Source organism: Chrysemys picta, chromosome 2, assembly GCF_011386835.1.
Source record: "Chrysemys picta bellii isolate R12L10 chromosome 2, ASM1138683v2, whole genome shotgun sequence".
Lineage (NCBI taxonomy): Eukaryota > Metazoa > Chordata > Testudines > Emydidae > Chrysemys > Chrysemys picta.
In genome coordinates this window covers 366,102-382,402 of record NC_088792.1, presented here as the reverse complement: position 1 = coordinate 382,402, position 16,301 = coordinate 366,102, and the positions used below count along the sequence as shown (strand labels likewise).

Genomic DNA, 16,301 nt, shown 5'->3' with positions numbered 1-16,301 from the left:
ACCGAGGCAGCTGTGAATCTGTCAAGCTGAACTCCAAGCTGGCTCTGCCACACCTCAGTGGTAACTACAGCCCAGAAAAGCTACTGAGGGAGGGGGAGGCCGCAGCCTGCGGCCGTGGCCCCAGCGTCCCTGTGGCCGTGCCTGCACCATGTGTTCTGCAGAGCCAGAGCCAGCGTGGGGCAGGTCAGACGGCAGCCCCCAGTGCGACAAGGAAGGACACATGCCAACCAGAGCATACAAACACCAGGATTTATTCCATAATACAAAGCAGGGCCAGCGGAATGGCTCCACGAAAGGCAGGGCCCCACCACCGGCTACAGCAATAGAGCCTGTGGGCATGGGATGGGCCGGGATGGTGCGGGCAGAGGGTGTCTCGGCTGGGAGAACAAAGGGCAGGCCTGGCACAGGTGGGAATGGCGGGTATGGGGTGGAATGGGCACAGAAGGGCTGGCTTTGGCTGGTGTGAGTGGGGAGGGCAAAGCTGACCTGGGCTGGGCAGAGCAGAGCTGTCACAGGCTGGGCAGGGCACAAGAAAAGGATTTAGAGGTGACTCAATCCAGGCTCCAGGCCCCTAGTAGAGAATGTCCTCGAAGCTGAGCAGCAGGAACTGGTGCAGGGAAGATGGCAGGTGCAGCTCAGGCAAGACCTGCAGCAGCCGGCCCTCCAGGTAGCTCCTGAGTGCACAGCGGGCCAGGTGCTGCAGGGAGCGGGGCCTCTGCCCCAGGGAGAAGAGCGACTCGTAGAAATCTGGGTGCTTCTGTCAGGAGAGAAGAGAGAGGTCAGCATGGGCCACGTTTCCTCCATGACAGCGGGCTGGTGCCCCTACCCCATGTCATGTGACAATGGCAACAAATCGAGGCAGACACTTTCCACCAACACTGAACAAGGAGCTCTGTTAGCACAAAGGTCACAGCCTTATCCCTACAGCCGTTCGATTTCTGTCTCTCCCTGTTTCACTGCAGAGCTTCTGCCCAGCACCTTCCCTGCCCCCTCAAACCTTCAGAGGGGGCTTCTGGGACCTGCCCGGTCAGCCAGGCACTGTGGGGTGAAGCCCCAGGTCCCTGAAGACTCTTGGTTCTCTTACCTGCATGATCTCAGCTGGGACAGCCTCTGCCCACTCGTCAGTGACCCGCACACGGTCATAGCTGTTGATCAGCACCTCGATGGTGCGAGGCGAGGAGCAGCAGTAGCGCAACACCTGCAGCAGGGGAGGGGACGGGAGAAGGCTGGTCTCACACACCAGGCACTGGATTCCCTGCTCTGCTTCTGCTGCCCTGTGATCCTGGGCAAGTCCTGTAACCTGTGTCTTTTCCCAGTCTGTGATGGGCCATGCCCACGTCGCATGTGATGGGGTGGGGTGGGGTGGGATGGGCCGTGCCTGAGGGTTGCAGGCCTGCGGGTCGTTATGGCAGCAGGAGGGCTGCGTGTGGGTGGATTCCCTCCCCATCCCCTGACTCCCACTCCCCATGGCCCAGGCCATCAGTAGCTGTCAGAGCCTATTCCAGCTGCACGAGTGAGCCTCATTATCTGGTGTTAATAGGAGATTAATTAGTGTTAATTGTTGATTTTCCTGTATTTTCCCAAAGGGGAGAGCAATCTGCAGATCTCCAGGCTGGGTAATTATTGCACTGCTCGGGAATTAAGGAAGATAGTTAACCCTTTGCTTGCTGGTGTCTCGCACAGAGGAGGCGGCGGGAGCTGGGGACAATGCCCCATGGAAGGAGAGCACCGCCTAAGGCCAGTGCCGAAGAGACAGGCCAACTTCACCAAGGCGGGACAGCACCTCGTGGGGCCTGGAGATTAATGGAGCTTGGTGGCAGGGCTGTGTGCTCAGCACACAGAGAAGGCAAGAGACCCCTAGGGGGAAATATCACTCCAGGTGTATCCCCCCTTAATACACCTCCCTCTGCAGCCCCCCCAGACCGTGCCTACCCCCACGTCACCTGTTCTCCCCACACACGTCAATCTCTGTAAGTCTGGGCATGCCACAATCCCTGCCCCACACCCTGGCATGCTGCCCCCCCCCGCGCTGCCCAATCCCCATCACAGCCTGGAAGCATGGCAAGGGAGGGGCAGGTCATAGGCTGTTCAGGGCGCCCCATGGGCGTTCCTGGTAGGACACTGCTCGCCAGGCAGCCGACACGTTCTGCATCCACTGCAGCGCCCGCCCTAGCTGATCTCAGGTGCACATTGCACTGACCCAGCTTGGAGGTGACAGAGGTCTAGCTCATGGTGCCACACTCCCTGGCAGACAGCTTCCACGCTGCCCTCCAGCCCAGCACGCTCTGGGATGAGCCCCAGGCACTGGGAAAACCTGCACGCTCCCTGCAGAGGGGGCAGAGCCAGGAAGTTGCATGTGGCCAGCACCTGGACATGCTGCCTGCAGCTGGCCTCTCCTCACACCTAGCCCCCGCCCCACCCCTGCAGGACAAAGCCCTCAGCAGAGGCTGCCACCCTCAGGACCATTGGCGAAGAAGTGTGACTAGGGGCTGAGCGTGAGTTCCTGCCACTTTGTCCTGCCCTCCATGGCCCTGGTCTAAGAGCACAGGTTCTCCGGAGCATGGCCTCTCTCATGCACCCCCTGTGCCCTGCCCCACCTCAGCCTGGGCCCACACAACCCACAGCCCCTCCTGAAGAATGACTGGCCGGACTGACTGCACCAGGACTAACCAACTCGAGCCAAGGGACGATGGCCCACGGACAAAGAGCATCTCCTAAGGCCAGTGCCAGAGAGACAGGCTCACGTTCTCTTTCCCAGCCAAGTCCCCACTGCTCACAACGCCAGGGCTGGGAGCTCACGCCCTCACAGCCCCCCAGGCCCTAGTAACCTCAGCAGGGGGCAGCGGTGCCCTGCCCCGGTAGATACCTGAATATGGCCATTAAAGGGACACAGCTGGGCCCCTCAATCAGCAGCCCAGCCAGGGAAAGGAACCCAAATGCTGGTGCCTGGGGACCTGTAGTGGGGCGGCTGCCCCACTCCTGGAGAACAGGGGTTAAAAGGCAGCCAATCAGGGCCAGGCTGGCCCTATAAAAGAGCTGCCGGGCCACCAGGCAAACAGTCTCCCTCCTGCCTTGGAGGGAGAAGGGCCCGGCTGCTGGGGGCAGGGTACTGGACAGAGCAGGGCTGGGGAAAAGGGCAAGAGGAGCTGGGAAGCTCCTGCCTGGCAACTCCCCAGGCTGAGGCCTTGGTCAAGGCCTAAACAGATCCTGGGGCTGGGAGGTGCAGCCTGGGGATAGGCCGAGGCAGCAGGTCCTACCCCCTTGCTGATGATGAGTGGCCACGACAGACTGCGTCTGCCCCAGCGAGTGGGGGCTGGATGACGACTGGCAGTAGCCATTGAGGCAAGGTGGGGATAGAGGGTTGGGGGTTCCCCTGGGAGGGGAGACCCAGAGTGTGGGGGTACTGTGGGAGCAGAACCCTGAGGTAAAGGGCACCAGGGTCCGGGAGGGACACGGGGGTCCAGCAGCAGGTGAGACACCAGCCTACAGAGGGCGCTCCGGAGGCTGGAGAGCTAATTCCCAAGACGACCAGCAGGAGGTGCCGCGCCAGCGAGTCTTTGACTTTGCTACAGGACCCCAATTGCTGGGCAGCAAGAGGGAACTCAAGCCCCTGAGCTGGCTGGGAACAAGACCTCGACAAGGGGAGGGGGCCCTGACTGCAGGGGAGGGAATGCCTCCTGGAGGGGACCCTGTTCACACACCCCTCTCACGCAGCACCCATCCTGCTGCTGCCCCAGGCAGCTCCACACCTTGAGGAGGGCCCCAGGCCAGATGCGTATGGAGCCATGGTTTAACAGCGCCTGCACCACGAGCTCTGGCCGGTGCCCCAGCTTGTAGGCCGCCACCTGCAAGATGTTGTGCATGGCTGTGTTGCCGCTGTAGCTCATAATGTTGACGCTGGCGCCGTGGGCCAGCAGCAGCTCCACCACCCGGGCGCTGGCGTTCTTGCAGGCCTGGTGCAGCGGGCGCTGCTGGTCCTGGTCCGCAGCATCGACGTTGGCACCGCTCTGCACCAGCTGCTGGCATACGCGATAGTAGCGCTCCATGTCCTGGGGTGGGTGTGCCTGGGCGCAGGCGGCATTCAGGGGGGTCTGACCCTCCTCGTTCTTGGCCTCCAGCCCCGCTCCATGGCGCAGGTACAGCTGGACGTGCTCTTCCAGGCCGTGCCGTGCTGCCACGTGCAGCGCTGTGTCCTCTTCCTCCTCCGTCTGGCTGTTCACGCTGGCACCATATTGCAGCAGCAGCTGCGCACACCTGCAGGGCGTGGGACCCCTCAGCCGTGCGTTTCTCCCTCCTCTGCCCAACACCTACCCACTATCCCCCACAACTACCCACTGCCCCCTAACCCCCATCTGCTGTCCCATCCACCTACCACCTGCCCGCTAGCACCCCCTTCCCTCCTCCATCCACCAACCGCCTGCCCCCCTCTCCACCCTCAGTCCCCATCTACCGACCGCCTGCCCGCTAACCTCCCTCCCCACCCCCATCCACCTACCCACTATCCCCCCCACAACTACCCACTGCCCCCTAACCCCCATCTGCTGTCCCATCCACCTACCACCTGCCCGCTAGCCCCCCCTTCCCTCCTCCATCCACCAACTGCCTGCCCCCCTCTCCACCCTCAGTCCCCATCTACCGACTGCCTGCCCGCTAACCTCCCTCCCCACCCCCATCCGCCTACCCACTATCCCCCACAACTACCCACTGCCCCCTAACCCCCATCTGCTGTCCCATCCACCTACCACCTGCCCGCTAGCCCCCCCTTCCCTCCTCCATCCACCAACCGCCTGCCCCCCTCTCCACCCTCAGTCCCCATCTACCGACCGCCTGCCCGCTAACCTCCCTCCCCACCCCCATCCGCCTACCCACTATCCCCCCCACAACTACCCACTGCCCCCTAACTCCCATCTGCTGTCCCATCCACCTACCACCTGCCCGCTAGCCCCCCCACTTCCCCCAGCCATCCCCCATCCATCCACCCACTGCCCGCTAGCCCCCCCCTTCCTCCCGCCATCCACCCACCGCCTGCCTCCTAGCCCCCACTCCCCCCCGCCATCCCCCATCCATCCACCCACCGCCTGCCTGCTAGCACCCCCTTCCCTCCTCCATCCACCAACCGCCTGCCCCCCTCTCCACCCTCAGTCCCCATCTACCGACCGCCTGCCCGCTAACCTCCCTCCCCACCCCCATCCGCCTACCCACTATCCCCCCCGCAACTACCCACTGCCCCCTAACCCCCATCTGCTGTCCCATCCACCTACCACCTGTCCGCTAGCCCCCCCCCACTCCCCATCTACCTACCGACTGCCCACTAGCCCCCCTCCCCACCCTGTCCCCCATCCACCTACCGCCTGCCCGCTAGCTCCACCCACCAACCTCCATCCACCCACCCCCTGCCTGCTAGCACCCCTTCCCCCCGCCATCCACCCACCGCCTGCACGCTAGCCCCCTCTCCACTCCCCCCCACCAACCCCCATCCACCCACCCCCTGCCTGCTAGCCCCCCTTCCCCCTGCCATCCACCCACCGCCTGCACGCTAGCCCCCTCTCCACTCCCCCCCACCAACCCCCATCCACCTATCAACTGCCTGCTAGCCCTCACCCGCCGCCCCCCATCCACCCACCCCCTGCCTGCTAGCAACCCTTCCCCCCGCCATCCACCCACCGCCTGCACGTTAGCCCCCTCTCCACTCCCCCCCACCAACCTCCATCCACCCACCCCCTGCCTGCTAGCACCCCTTACCCCCGCCATCCACCCACCGCCTGCACGCTAGCCCCCTCTCCACTCCCCCCCACCAACCCCCATCCACCCACCCCCTGCCTGCTAGCACCCCTTCCCCCCGCCATCCACCCACCTCCTGCACGCTAGCCCCCTCTCCACTCCCCCCCCAACCCCCATCCACCCACCCCCTGCCTGCTAGCACCCCTTCCCCCCGCCATCCACCCACCACCTGCACGCTAGCCCCCTCTCCACTCCCCCCCCATCCACCCACCCCCTGCCTGCTAGCACCCCTTCCCCCCGCCATCCACCCACCGCCTGCACGCTAGCCCCCTCTCCACTCCCCCCCACTAACCCCCATCCACCTACCAACTGCCTGCTAGCCCTCACCCGCCGCCCCCCATCCACCCACCCCCTGCCTGCTAGCACCCCTTCCCCCCGCCATCCACCCACCGCCTGCACGCTAGCCCCCTCTCCACTCCCCCCCCACCAACCCCCATCCACCTACCAACTGCCTGCTAGCCCTCACCCGCCGCCCCCCATCCACCCACCCCCTGCCTGCTAGCAGGGGCGGCTCTGTTTTTTGCCGCCCCAAGCACAGCAGGCGGGTGGCTTTCGGCGGCGCGCCTGCGGGCGGTCCACTGGTAAGGCAGATTCGGCGGCGCGCCTGCGGGTGGTCCACTGGTAACGCGGATTCGGCGGCATGTCTGCAGGAGGTCCACCGGTGCCGCGGCATCGGCGTCCCCGCCGCCGAATTGCTGCTGAAGCTGCGGGACCAGCGGACCTCCTGCAGGCATGCCGCCGAAAGCCACCCGCCTGCCACCCTCACAGTGACCGGCAGGCTGCCCGCCACGGCTTGCCGCCCCAGGCACGTGCTTGCTACGCTGGTGCCTGGAGCCGCCCCTGCCTGCTAATCCCCTATGCATCCCTTAACCCCCCCCCCCAACCATTCCCCTCACCGCCCACCATTCCCCCCCCCCAACCTCCAGTTAGCCCCAGACCCGCCTGCCCTGCCCCCACCTACCTACCTGGCTACTAGCCCCTCAGTCACTCAATCCTGCCATTCATCCACCCTATGCTGACACCCCGTTGTGCCCACACCTCTCCCACAATCCCAGTGGTTGGGCCCTGGCATCCCAGGCTCCAGGGGCCCTGTATTCAGACCAGTGGGTTCCAACAAACAGGACAAGGGACTGGGCAGCAGGACTCCTGGGTTCTATCCCAGCTCTGCCCCGGACTTGCTGTGTGGCCTGGGGCACGTCCATCACTCTGTGCCTCGGTCTGCCCCTGCCTGTGGATGCTCTGCTCCTACCTGACCCCCTGTGACATGGTCTGGGCTTTGCCAGTGCAATGCACGCTGGCTGGGCCTCACTCGCCTCCTGCTGGGGTTGTGGGCACGAGCCCTGCTGGCTGGGGAGGCAGTGACCCACCCACCTGAGCCAGCCCCATGCTCTGGCTTTGGGATGGAGCCTGCAGTCAGCTACCAGAGTCCGACCGCACTGCGCTGTGCTGTACAGACAGGCCTGGGCGGCCCCAGCTGCCGGGGCGAAAGCAGGCCTCTCCCCCATGGGCTGTGGCACCCAGACACTCAGCCCTGGGCTGGCGCTTGGCCCTGGGGCGGGGCTGCTAACAGGCCCTGCGTGTGCGTGCACAGGCGGGTTGGGGTGTGCGCCCCCCCCCCCCCCCGGAGGAAACTCACTGGATGGAGGCTGGGCTCTTGCAGAGGTGCAGGGGCTGGTAGCCAGCCTCAGAGACAGTCTTGGGGTCAGCCCCGAAGGAGAGCAGCAGGCGCACGCAGTCCGTTCTGGCCGCCGCGCAGGCCTCGTGCAGAGCTGTCTTACCGCCAGGTGCGAAGTCCACGGCAGCGCCCCTCAGCAGCAGGTGCCTGAGGCAGTCCAAGTAGCCGCGCCCAGCCGTGATGTGGAGCGGCGCGGTGAGCTCCTGCTCGTAGGTCAGCGACCACAGTCCTGCAGCGGGAGAAGGGCTGTGAGGGGGACAAACGCACACATAGCCACAGTGCCCACCCCTGCCTCTCCCCACCAAACCCTCTCCCACAGGAGATCAGCCCCTCCTTCTCTCAGCCTGTGGGTGGGGCTCGCCCGTGGGGCACGCCCGTGGGGCACGCCCAGGTGCCATGGGAAGGGGATTTGCTCTCTCAGCTGCACCCAGCCATGGTGTGCTCACCAAGACAGGCAATCAGGACAAGGCATGTCAAACACTCAGAAAGGGAGGGGGGCTTCTGGTCATAGGCGCCGGCTCCGGGGCTGGAGCACTCACGGGGAAAAAATGGTGGGTGCTGCCCCCGATCAGCTCCCCCCCACCTCCCCCACTGGCAGGCCCCCTGGATCAGCTGTTTTGATCAACCTCCCCCTCCCTCCCCACGCCTCCCGCACAGCAGGAAGGGGTGGGGTGGGGGCAGGGCCCGGGTCAGAGCCGGGGGTCAAGCACCCCCCTGGTGCCTGTGCTCCCAGTCTCCACAAGCCCTGGGCAGTGGAGGTCCCAGGGGTGACCACAGCAGTCAATGCGGGGCATTGTGGGACAGCTGCTCGACCATAGCATCTCCACTCGTGCTGCATTGCCCTAAGGACATGGACGGTAGCTCAGAGCCACTTGGGGAGGCGGTGTCACTGGGGTGGCATGCGGGGCACCCACATCGGGGGGAGACACATGCACGACTAGGCTGATGCAAGCTGCCCTGCGTGTGGTGTGGCCCAGGCCCGAGCGCCTTACTCAATACTTCACATTGCAAATGCTTCAACTGATTTGTCCTCCTTTCCCACATCCTTAACAAAAGGATCAAAGCATGTTCATGGCACCTTTGCCCATGGGCGGCGGCCAATAGAGGCTGGGGGAGGCTAAGTCTCCCAAACCTCCGCTAATGCTCCGCGCCAGCACCCTGGGGACAGGCCGCGGCAGGGCTCAGAGCTCCTCTGGGGACCCAGGCTCAAGGCTCAGCTCCAGCTGGGGCTGCCCCGGGCTGCTCTGGGCCAGCCAGGGTTCAGGGCTACTCCGGGCACTGGCCGGGGTTCGGGGCCAGGCAGTGAAAGCGGGAGGGCGGAGGAGGCGGAGTTGGGGGCAGGGCCTCGGGGGAAGAGGCAGGGGTCTAGCCTCCCCAAACTTGGGGCGCAGGCGCCACCCCCGCCTTTGCCATGGCACTGAGCCGGCAGAAGACTCTGTATATTAAAGCCCAGACCTCGTCTGAAACTGTTTAATGTTGAATGGTGACCTAGTTATATTAACACCTTTAGTCCATATATTCAAGTTAAATTAATACAGCATCCCAACCCCCCACCCCAGACAGCACCAGCACCACCACCTGCCCTGCCCTAACACCCCCAGACAGGGTCAGCGACACCCCCTGCCCTGCCCCAACATCCCCCAGACAGCACCAATGACACCCCCTGACCTGCCCCAACACCCCTCAGACAGCACCAGTGACACCCCCTGCTCTGCCCCAACCCCCCAGACAGTACCAGTGACACCCCCTGCCCTGCCCCAACCCAGACAGTACCAGTGACACCCCCTGCCGTGCCCTAACACCCCCCCAGACAGCACCAGCGACATCCCCTGCCCTGCCCCAACGTCCCCAAGATAGAACCAGTGACACCCTCGCCCTGCCCCAAACCCCCCAGACAGGTGACTAATAAATGCTCCCTAGTTTCGAACAGACTGCCTTGCCTCACAGATTGTAATGCTCCCTAAGAAGGAAAAGCCTCTCTCAGTCATCTGATCTCGACTGGCCTCACTGGTGAGAACCACGGAGAGAAACGAAGGTTGCTGGAACGCAAAGGGTCAGTCTCGGAGTCCTTGAGAATACATGATCTGTCCTTGGGAACAGGTGGGCTCTGGCCCACCGAAGGGGTTACACTAGGGGTTCTCAAACTGGGGGTCGTGAGCTGTCACCCTCCACCCCAAACCCCGCTTGCCTCCAGCATTTATAATCGTGTTGAATATAAAAAAGTTGTGTTTTTAATTTACAAGGGTGGGGGATCGCACTCAGAGGCTTGCTGTGTGAAAGGGGTCACCAGTACAAAAGTCTGAGAACCACTGGTGTAAGATCTGAGGCCTTTGTCTGCAGCCATATTAGGACAGCAATAGCCATGAGCTAAAAAGCAGGAAGTCACATCCTCACATTCCATCTAAATTACATTACAAAAAATGTAATATCGGTCTGTTAAGAAGGCGATCCTGTCCTAATAGCACCCACCAGCACCAGATAATAATCTAGCTCTTAAAATGATTAAACAAAACTTCATTTGATGGCATTCTGTCCGGCAAGAAACCACTTATCAATAGGTTTCCGAGTAGCAGCCATGTTAGTCTGTATCCGCAAAAAGAACAGGAGTACTTGTGGCACCTTAGAGACCAACAAATTTATTAGAGCATAAGCTTTCGTGGGCTACAGCCCACTTCTTCGGATGCATATAGAGTGGAACATATATTGAGGAGATATATAAACACACATACAGAGAGCATGAACAGGTGGGAGTTGTCTTACCAACTCTGAGAGGCCAATTAAGTAAGTGAAAAAAAAAAAACCCTTTTGAAGTGATAATGCATTCTATATGCATCCGAAGAAGTGGACTGTTGCCCACGAAAGCTTATGCTCTAATAAATTTGTTAGTCTCTAAGGTGCCACAAGTACTCCTGTTCTTTTCACTTATCAATAGTCGTGGGTGTGAAATCTATACTTCTCTGTTGTTTGGCCTTTATGGTCCCTACTGCTCTATTGTTTATCTATATGGTTTCGGTTGGGTTCTTTGATGGTTTCTGTCTGTTACATAACTAATTTTGCAAGAGGTAAATCAACTAAGGTGGTGGGCTCTGATTGGTTAAATAATTGTTTCACAATAGGTTAGGATTGGTTAGAGAATTGGTTAGTAATAATTTAGTAAAATGATTGGTTAAGGTGCAGCTAAGCAGGACTCAAGTGTCACTATATAAACTGGGGTCCAAAGGGAAGTTCTTGGGTACCAGCTCCAGGCCCCAGCCCCAGTGTCAGAGCTGCCAGACCAAAACACCCTGCCAACCATACCGTGCAGAAGCTGGAGTCCCCCAGATGACCTGATCGTGACCGGCCAGCGAGAAAAGCTCATCCGCCTTATTGGGAGTGGTGAGCACTGTAGGCTCAGTGTGTGCTTCTGTTTTGGTGATAGATAATAAATAGCGGTTAAGGCAGAGGTCCCCAAACTTTTGAGGGTCGTGTCCCTCCTTACTGCTGTCTGCACACACACCCCGGGGCCAGGGGTGGGGCCGCAGCTGGGGGGTGTCGGACAGGGGTAAGGGGCTGGGGTCACAGCTAGGAGTGAGGCTGTGGCCAGGGGCCGAGGTTGGGGGCGGGAGCAGAGCCACACTGAAGCTGGGGCCAGGGCCAGGAACGCAGCTGGGAGTGGGGAGGGTCTGAGTGGCGTCAGGGTGGGGGTGCCTAAATTCGCCCGGTTACAACTTGAGCCCATGGAAGGTAAAGGTGGGGTGCCCTAGCATTCAGGTAATACTGGAAACTGCTTAAAGGCTGGGGCATAGCACAGACGCTGTGAATCCATCAGACGACTTCATCACCGCTTTATTCTGAGTCACCCCAGCGAACACTTCCTCTTTGTCACCCAGCAGGCATGGCAGAGGTACATACAAAGCCCCAAGAGTTTCCTGCCTACTTCCCAGCAGGGGTATCTGAATATTGCCCAGGAACACGTGTGTTTAGGGCCTACCAAATTCCCGGCCATGAAAAACGCGTCACGACCCATGAAATCTGGTCTCCCCCGTGAAATCTGGTCTTTTGTGTGCAGATTTCAGTCCCAGTTTGTCACATCTCTCCCCCCTTCGAGACCGAATTGAGCGGGGTCACCTGCGGAAATTCGAACCTACCCACATTCCCATGGATGCCCCAACATCCCTCCCATTCTTTGGTGAGAATTACACCAGGCCCTTTCAGTTTCACGCTCCCCTTTAGGTCGGGGGTGCTCATAGTTTGCATGTGGGGAGGCTTATGCGCCCCGTGCCCTTTTCCCACCCCAATACCCCTGGGGTTCCAACTGGGCTGGGGTCTTCTCCCAGCGTTCCAGTCTGGAGGGCTGTGATTCGGGCTCTCTTGGTTCAGAGCCCCCCTTTTGACCTCAGCCACCCTCTGGAAATGATTGGCAAGGGTCCTAAAGCCGTTTTCCCCTTGTCCCGGGCCTTCCTCCCCCTCTGACAGGGGTCACAGGATCGCCAGTACTGTCGGACAGTAGCAAAGACCCCAGACCAGTAAAAGTTTCGTAGCAGCCTCTGCTGGGCACGCCAGGTTCCCTGGTGCCCTGAGAGGGGAATGTCATGGGCTCGGTACAGCAGCTGGCGGCGATACTTCTGGGGTACCACCAGCTGCCTCCTGATCCCCCCAATTCCATTTTCCCTGGGGGAGCCCATTCTCGGTACAGGAACCCCTTCTCCCACAGGAACCTTTTCCGGCCACCTCTCCCCATGGTCTGTACCGCACTGAAGTCAGCCAGGTCCCTTATCTTCCGCAAGGAGGGATCTTTCTGCAACTCGGCCTGGAACTCAGCAGCTGGGACAGGGATGGGCACCTGCTCTCTCTCCCCGGCTGGGTCTGAAGCCGCAGCCTCCCATAGCCGTGTCCCTGGGCGTTCCCCTCCCCACCAGGTTAGGGTCCTGCGCCTCAGGCAAGGCACCCTCCCTGTTGTCAGGGCGCAGTGCCCCTCGCCGGCTCTGGCTACGGGTCACGACCAGGGCACCCTGGGAGTTGCTTGGCCAGTCCTCCAGGTCCCCGTCCCCCACATCAACACCTCAGTGGGCAAATACGGGTGTATCCCCACATCCTTGGCCCCCCACTTCAGGTGTACCCTCGCCACGGGCATCTTGAATGGGGCCCCGCCCACCCCTGTCAGGGTCAGGTAGGTGTTGGGCATCACCTGAGTCCAGTGAGGGGATGAGAAACTACAGCCTGTCTGCAGGGTCAATCTGGAGCAGCTCGCAGGTATTCTCAAAGGCCGTCAGGAAGGTATCCATGTCCTCCCCCTCCTTGCGTTGGGCCAGGAAGCACTTATCAAAGCTCTTTGCAGTCTTGGGTCCCCCCTCGCTCACCGCAGCCGGGGCCCCACTGCTCCTCAGCCTGGCCAGCTCCAGCTCATGCTGACGTTGGTCCCGCTCATGCTGATGTTGTTTCTCCTCATGTTGACGTTGTTTCTCCTTCTCTTCCCGCTCCTGCTTCAGTTCTTGCTGCCGTAACTCGAGCTCTTTCAGTCTCAGCTCCCTGTCATATTCCAGTTGCATCCACTCCCGGGACGGGGAGCTCCGCCGGGATGATCCCCTGCTGGCCGCCAGGGTCAGGGTGCCCTCGGTATTGGCTGGGCTTCCCCCAACCCCTCCCCTAGGTATAGGTAGGCAGGGTCTCGGGATGTCCTCGGCAGCAGTCTGCCCCTTTCCAGCCATGTCAGGCCCTGGGGCCCACGCTGCATCCGCCGGGCGGCTTCTCTCAGGGACAGGGCTCGGTTCATCCAAGCGATCCCTCTCCTCCAGCTGGGCAATGAGCTGTTCTTTGGTGGACCTCCCAATGCGCAGCCCCCTCTGCCTGCACAGCTCCACCAGGTCGCTCTTAAGGCGTTTAGCATCCATCCTCCTGCTGGCCACTCCCCGGCCTGTGCTCTCAGCTTTCCACCGATCCAGGGGGACCCCTAGTGTGCCAGCCCTTCTTCAGGTCACCACCTCTCTGCCAGGGTCGAGCTGCAGACCCCTCCGCCCCGGGACAGCTCGCTGCGATCCCCCGGGGGACCCTGTTACTGCAACAGTCCTTTTCACTGGTCACACACTCCCAGGGGTTACTCGCCCCCTGAAGCATCTCTCTCTGACTCTTCAGCCCACCTGGTCCCCGTCAATCCCCCTTCGTTTTACTGCTCCCCAGTCACTTACTGCAGGAAGCGCCATCCACAGGGTGCAGTAGATCCCACCTCTACCACCAGTTGTCACGGAGTGTGGGGGGAGACAAGGCCCTGCACCCTCGGCTTCCTGCGATTCACCATGACTCTCAGCCAGCCAGTAAAGCAGAAGGTTTATTTAGACGACAGGAACACGGCCCAAGACAGGTCTTGCAGGTACAGACAACAGGACCCCCCAGTTAGGTCCATCTTGGGGTCCCAGGGGCACCACAGCCCCATTGGGGGGTCAGAGCCCCGTCCAGGCTCCCCTCCATTACAAGCCAGCTCCAAAACTCCAACTCCCTCCAGCGTCTCTCACCCAGCCTCTCCCCGGCTCCTCCCCCAGCCTTTGTCCAGTTTCCCGGGCAGAGGTGTCACCTGGCTCCAACCCCCTTCCTTGGTTCTCACATTACATACATCTTCCCTCAAGGCCAGTCTCCCATCCCCCAATGCAGACCATCCCAGCCAAACTCCCCACTCAGCATTCAAAGACCACATTAAGAACAGTCCCAGGTCGTCACAACCCTCCACCCCATCCTGATTTTTCACACTTGCTGTCTGCAAAAAGAAGAACAGGAGTACTTGTGGCACCTTAGAGACTAACAAATTTATTAGAGCATAAGCTTTCGTGGACTACAGCCCAGCGCAACAGCACTGGAAACACTGGGCACCCTACCATCAGGCTGGCCTGAGTATCAATAGCAGTGCAGCCGCGGCTGAGCTGTGCAGAATATAAACCCGCCTGAAACCACTGGGCATGTTCTTGGCACAGCTCAGCCGGGCCAGCGCTGCCATGGCCACGGTGCTACAGCTACTGGTGCTAGCTCGTTGAGAACTAGGGGTGTATGTGCACACAAGCGGAGTCACGCCCCTAGTCTGCAGCGTGGACGTAGCCCTAGAGACTGGGATGGGGACCCAGGTTGGATATAAAACACCCTAGTGCTCCCTCCCCATCCCCCAGCACTCCCTCATCACCCTCTGGCGCTCCCTCTGCCCCCAACACACATCCGCCTGGACTCCCTTCCCCTTGACACCCCCCCAGCACTTCCTCTCCCCCTGTGGCCCCCCCGTACTTCCACCCATTTAGCACTCTGCCCTAGCACTCCCTCTCACCCCCCAGCCTCCACCCACCAAGCACTCTGTCCCCCAGGTGCTCACTCCCACCGAGTTTCCGGCTGGTCCACCGCAGCTCGTCACCCTTGGATTCAATGATGAGGTTGACGGCAGCGCTCTCAGTGAAATGCTTCCGCACCGCCTCCAGGTCCCCGGTGAAGAGCGCATTCTGCACCAACACATCTCGGCACTCGATCGGCTCCATGCGGCTGCTGCGGAATCCCCGGCCCCCGGGCGTTGGGGCCATCAGGCCTTGTTCCATGTGCCTGGTGTGCGTGCACCTGCCCACCAGATCCTCGTCCGGCTGCAGTGCAGAGCTGAAGGGGCAGCTGTAGCCCGTCATGGGGAGACACACGGGGTGAGTCTTGGCTTTATAAAGGGGCAGTTGGCGGCTGCTGCTGCAGCCCCCGAGCTCCTGGCTCAGTGGCGTGTCCTTGGTGGGCTGCTCCCGGGTGCAGGCTGCTCAGGGCTGGCACAGGCCTGACTCAGCCTTTATAAATAGCGCTCTTGGCAGCACCCACCACCAGAGTTTGTTTATCCTCCGCTGCTGGCACTCATCTCCAGGGTCACTTTGGGCAGGGGGCAGGCCCCCTGACTGCTCGCTCTCCCTGGCTAGCACAGGGCAGTGCGGACTCTTTCCCTGTGCCCCTGGGCAGTGGGTGCAGGGACGGAGGAGCCATGCCCACAGCACCCGGAAATGTGCACCGCAGAGCAGAGCCGGCCTGCCCCGGAGCTCACTGGAATGTGGTGCAATGCAGGAGCAGCACGCAGGGGGGTGCATCTGAGACAGGCGTTGGGGGCGATGCCAGGGCCAGGTTAAGCCTGCTCTCCTTTACCCTCTGTACAGGGCCCCTGGGATATAGAGCAGCAGAGTAGTGACGACCCTGGAGGAGCCCAGAGAGAACCGGGGGGTGGGGGGAGGAAATACTAGGGCAAGACTTGGCTGGAGCAGTGCAGTGAATAGACCTCACCTAGGGCCATGGGACTGGGCAGGAGTGGGGAGCAGGGAACGTGGGGACTGTGCATTGCAGTCTCTTTCCAAAGGCAGGGAAGGGACACACTCTCGCTATGGGGCTCTCGGGAGACCCCTCTGGGAACCCTGCACTCCACTCTAAGCCCCATGGTCCCAGAGGCCTGCCCAGGGGCAGGGAGGGGCCAGCCCATTTCTGTGCAGTGTCCAAATCCAGCCCCCAGAAAAGGGAGGAAACCAGTTCTCTCCAGCTGCTTCAGAGGGGAGAGGTTCCTATGGAAACCACCAGGGCTTTAAAGAGCTTTTCCGTTTGGTTAAGTCACACCAGAACACAGCAGCCATCTCAGAGACACGACCTGGTTCGGGGTGAGAGAGATGCAGCTGCCAATGCTCCCCCAGTCAGAGACGTGCTCCCAAGGAGGGCACCCCAGGTGGGCCGTGTGGCTGGGGTGGTTCCCTGGCCTGGCCTGGCTGGGCTGGTTCTGCCGCCTCACGAGGCAGGAACACTATTTTTTGCATGTATTTCTCTTGTGAGTTTGTTCCAAAGTAAGAAGGTGGGAATGGGAGCTGGCCCCTGTGAAGCATCTAGGAGC

General features: G+C 61.2%; 1 protein-coding gene across 1 annotated transcript; it reads right to left on the bottom strand.

Annotated features, from left to right (window-relative positions):
• Window positions 1–235: 235 nt before the first annotated feature.
• On the bottom strand, window positions 236–15,229 carry ASB10 (ankyrin repeat and SOCS box containing 10). The gene is made up of 5 exons (XM_042857112.2): window positions 14,790–15,229; window positions 7,418–7,685; window positions 3,750–4,254; window positions 1,085–1,198; window positions 236–757 (listed from the first exon to the last, which is right to left on the bottom strand). The coding sequence occupies exons 1-5, from the start codon at window positions 15,079–15,081 to the stop codon at window positions 572–574; spliced, it is 1,365 nt and encodes a 454-aa protein (XP_042713046.2). The 5' UTR covers window positions 15,082–15,229; the 3' UTR covers window positions 236–571.
• Between the last annotated feature and the right edge of the window lie 1,072 nt (window positions 15,230–16,301).